The sequence below is a fragment of the Pundamilia nyererei genome, unplaced genomic scaffold (genome assembly GCF_000239375.1).
Source record: "Pundamilia nyererei isolate P.nyererei 1_Seehausen unplaced genomic scaffold, PunNye1.0 scaffold00080, whole genome shotgun sequence".
Classification (NCBI taxonomy): Eukaryota; Metazoa; Chordata; class Actinopteri; order Cichliformes; family Cichlidae; genus Pundamilia; species Pundamilia nyererei.
Window position 1 is genome coordinate 752,990 of NW_005187481.1, and position 3,266 is coordinate 756,255.

The 3,266-nt window shown below is 41.7% G+C and overlaps 1 protein-coding gene across 1 annotated transcript in view; it reads right to left on the reverse strand.

Annotated features, from left to right (window-relative positions):
- The window catches only part of LOC102196069 (beta-glucuronidase-like), a 12,817-nt gene that overhangs the window by 4,146 nt on the left and 5,405 nt on the right, over window positions 1-3,266 (reverse strand). Inside the window, 3 exon segments of the mRNA XM_013912056.1 lie at window positions 243-526; window positions 671-823; window positions 1,806-1,993. Coding sequence (XP_013767510.1) covers window positions 243-526; window positions 671-823; window positions 1,806-1,993 — 625 coding nt within the window.

The following is a 3,266-nucleotide window of genomic DNA, read 5'->3' on the forward strand; positions in this document are numbered from 1 at the left end:
TTTTGCTGTGAAGTACAGCCAGACTTTTGGCCGCTTCGCCTTGGGCATTTTAATCTGTAGCTCTGCTCTAAAAGAACGTACGTACCTGGACCCGCCTACTATCCTTGGAAACGTAAAATGATTGGCTAGAATCTAAAGTCTATCAGAGCTCAGGAAAAAAAGCACCGAAATAAAGCACCGAAATGTGCGCTGCTTTTCGGTCTGGTTACTACTGTTTATGCTGAGTCACAGGATTGCCATACCAATATGTAAGTTTCTCCATATCTTCACACATTGTAACACAGAATTTCTCACTGTTGACCTCAAACATACTCATGGGCTACAGAGATGCGTTTAGTGACACTTACATGTCTTTGATGCCAACACCTGGGCACTCATCTATCACCACAATCCCATGACGGTCACACATCTGCAGGATCTCCTCAGCATAGGGGTAGTGGCTGGTACGTAACGAGTTGGCTCCCAACCACTTAATTAAGTTAAAGTCCTTTACAATTAGGGGCCAGTCCAATCCTTTACCTCGAATCTACAACACATTAAAACCAGGAAAACAAAGATGAGGTCATTCAATTAAGTCTCTTAATTGTGATTCAAATTAATGTTGACACATTGTTTCAAAGACAAATAAGACAGAGTCATCCTGGATTTTCATCCCTCTAGTGGTACTCACATCAGAGTCCTCATGTTTATTAACACCATGGAAATAAAACGGCTTGTTGTTAATGAGGAACTGGGTCTTGGTAACGTTGACTGTGCGGATGCCGACTGGCAGAGTATACAAATCTTCATATGTTGATGTCTCACTGACTGCTATTAGGTGGACCTAGAGGTTAAAGTACAAATTGTAGAAATGTTGTTCTTTACATCTTCTTCAGCAGACATGATGTCACCAGAAATGTAGCAGTTGGCACCAATACCAGTAGAACTGTGCAATTCTCTGTAGCCAATTTGATATCAAAACAAAATCACGATCCCACGTAATTACACAAACTGCTTTCAAACAGACATGGCAGCACATCATTTATTTAAAATGTTATTATGTTTATGTCAACAAGACACCGACTAAAATGTTAGGATGGTTGCTGAGAAGCTTACTAATATTAGCATAAGAATAAGCTAACATTACATTAGCATTTCATGTTAAAGTGAAATATATTTAATTTACTCAACAGGTATTCTTGGTGTGTTTTGTGATTGCTAGTATTTCAATTTTCCAGTATAAGAGAGGTTTAGCAGCAGATTAGTATCAAGTATAATAATATTTATATATTTTTAAATCACAAGGTTAATACACGCACATTCTTGTAACAATGCAACACACAGTTTAGGGTTCATTCAGTGGTTTTTGTAAGGTACAGCTTAACAAGCTGCGAATATAAAAAGTATTCCCCCAGCAGAGAATCTATAATGCACTTAAAACATGCTGTGAATAAAAGAATCAGGGAAAATCTGGCACTTTCAGTTGAATTGAAACTTGCATATTAGGCTAATGTTTATAGAACAATAAATAAAAAAAAAAAAATCAAAGATTAAAGTTGCTTCTAAGACAAAGACATTAGATCCAAATAAAAATAGCAAAAACCCAGGGTTAACCCTTAAGTTACCTGGATAAGTCAAAATCCTGGTTTCCGCTTTTCCTCGTGGTACATAAACTGTGACTTTTACACTGTTTACACTCTAACCAATTAATAAAAGATCATTACTTCTTAACAAACCCCGTTAATGAGCCTCACAAATCTAATGGCCATATTGTCAAACCACATCACACTGCAGGAACACACTTCCCTGCCTGCATATTGTCTTACCTCCATAGAATAAAGGTAACCTGGATTCTCGTGCATCAAGTACGGCCACCACAGCTTCACATCTACAACTTTGAGGACTCCAGATGGTGTGTTAGAGGAGGCCACACAGTGGCCATCTTTGTCCATCAGAGTAACCTTCAGGGTGGCTGTTGCAGCACCTTGAACAGATACTTTGTATCTAACAAGACCTAGAATCCAGAAGAAACAGCAATATCTGATAAATAGTAATAGCACATTCAATCTGTATTGTATTAATGTGGCTCCTATTCACTATGTTTTTGCACAGTTCCAAAAAAAAAAGCTGGGATGCTGTGTAACATGTAAATAAAAACAGAATGCACTAATTTGTAAAATCTGTGATTTTTGAAATCACCATGATGCACCCTCATGTGTTCAGAGATGCAGACTTTTGAGTGCAGATAAGAATCCAGACTGTCCCGCTCCTCTTTAGTCTCAAGGATGCAGCATCCATTTGCAGGTGCAAAGTGGTTGATGTCGGTTGTGGTGGTAATCCCCGAGCCAGTGGTGGACAACAAAAGGTGAAGAGAGCTATCGAGCTGTAGAAGACTTGGTTAGCCTGTGCCACTTTGGTGGCAGCAGATGGGTCCGTACCCATCTGCTGCCACCAAAGTGGCACAGGCCACGCAGGCCAAGCAGACATGGCTCAGGAGGTGGCTAAAGCAAAAGCTTGGGTGTGAGGAGTTCAGTGACGAAAAAGACTTTCAGACTGCCTCAGAGTGATTCTGTCAAACCGTCAAATGATTTAGGAGGGGAAAGTGGTGCTCTACTCACATGGTAGTGCAGAGCGGCACTACTGACTTTAAATGAGGATATAGTCAGGTAAACTTCAGGTACCTCCTTAATCCCACTGTCACCTCTTCTGTAGAGGACGTAGGGTCTGAGGATCACTCGCCCATCACTGGGGTCAGGTCACTGAGGTAATATAACTCTATGGTGGCAGCGCCCCTTGGTGGTATGAGATTGCTCCTGATTTCCTGAAGGCTCTAGATCAGGGGTGCCCAATCCCGGTCCTCGAGAGCTACCGTCCTGCAGCTTTTAGATGCATCCTTGTTCCCACACACCTGAATCAAATGAATGGCTTGTTATCAGGCCTTTGCCAAACATGATGGCATGCTGAAGAGGTAATCAAACCATTTGATTCAGCTGTGTTGGAGTAGGGATGCATCTAAAAGCTGCAGGATAGTAGCTCTCGAGGACCGGGATTGGGCAGCCCTGCTCTAGATGTTGTATGGCTGACTTGGTTTACACGCCTCTGCAACGTCATGTCAAGATCTGGGGCAGTGCCTCTGAATTGGCAGACTGGGATGATGGTTCCCACATTTAAGAAGGGACTCGGAGGGTGTGTTCCAATTACAAGGGAATCAAACTCCTCAGCCTCCCAGAGAAGATCTATTCCAGAGTACCGAAAAGTAGAGTTTGTATGTTAGTGGAACCTCAGAT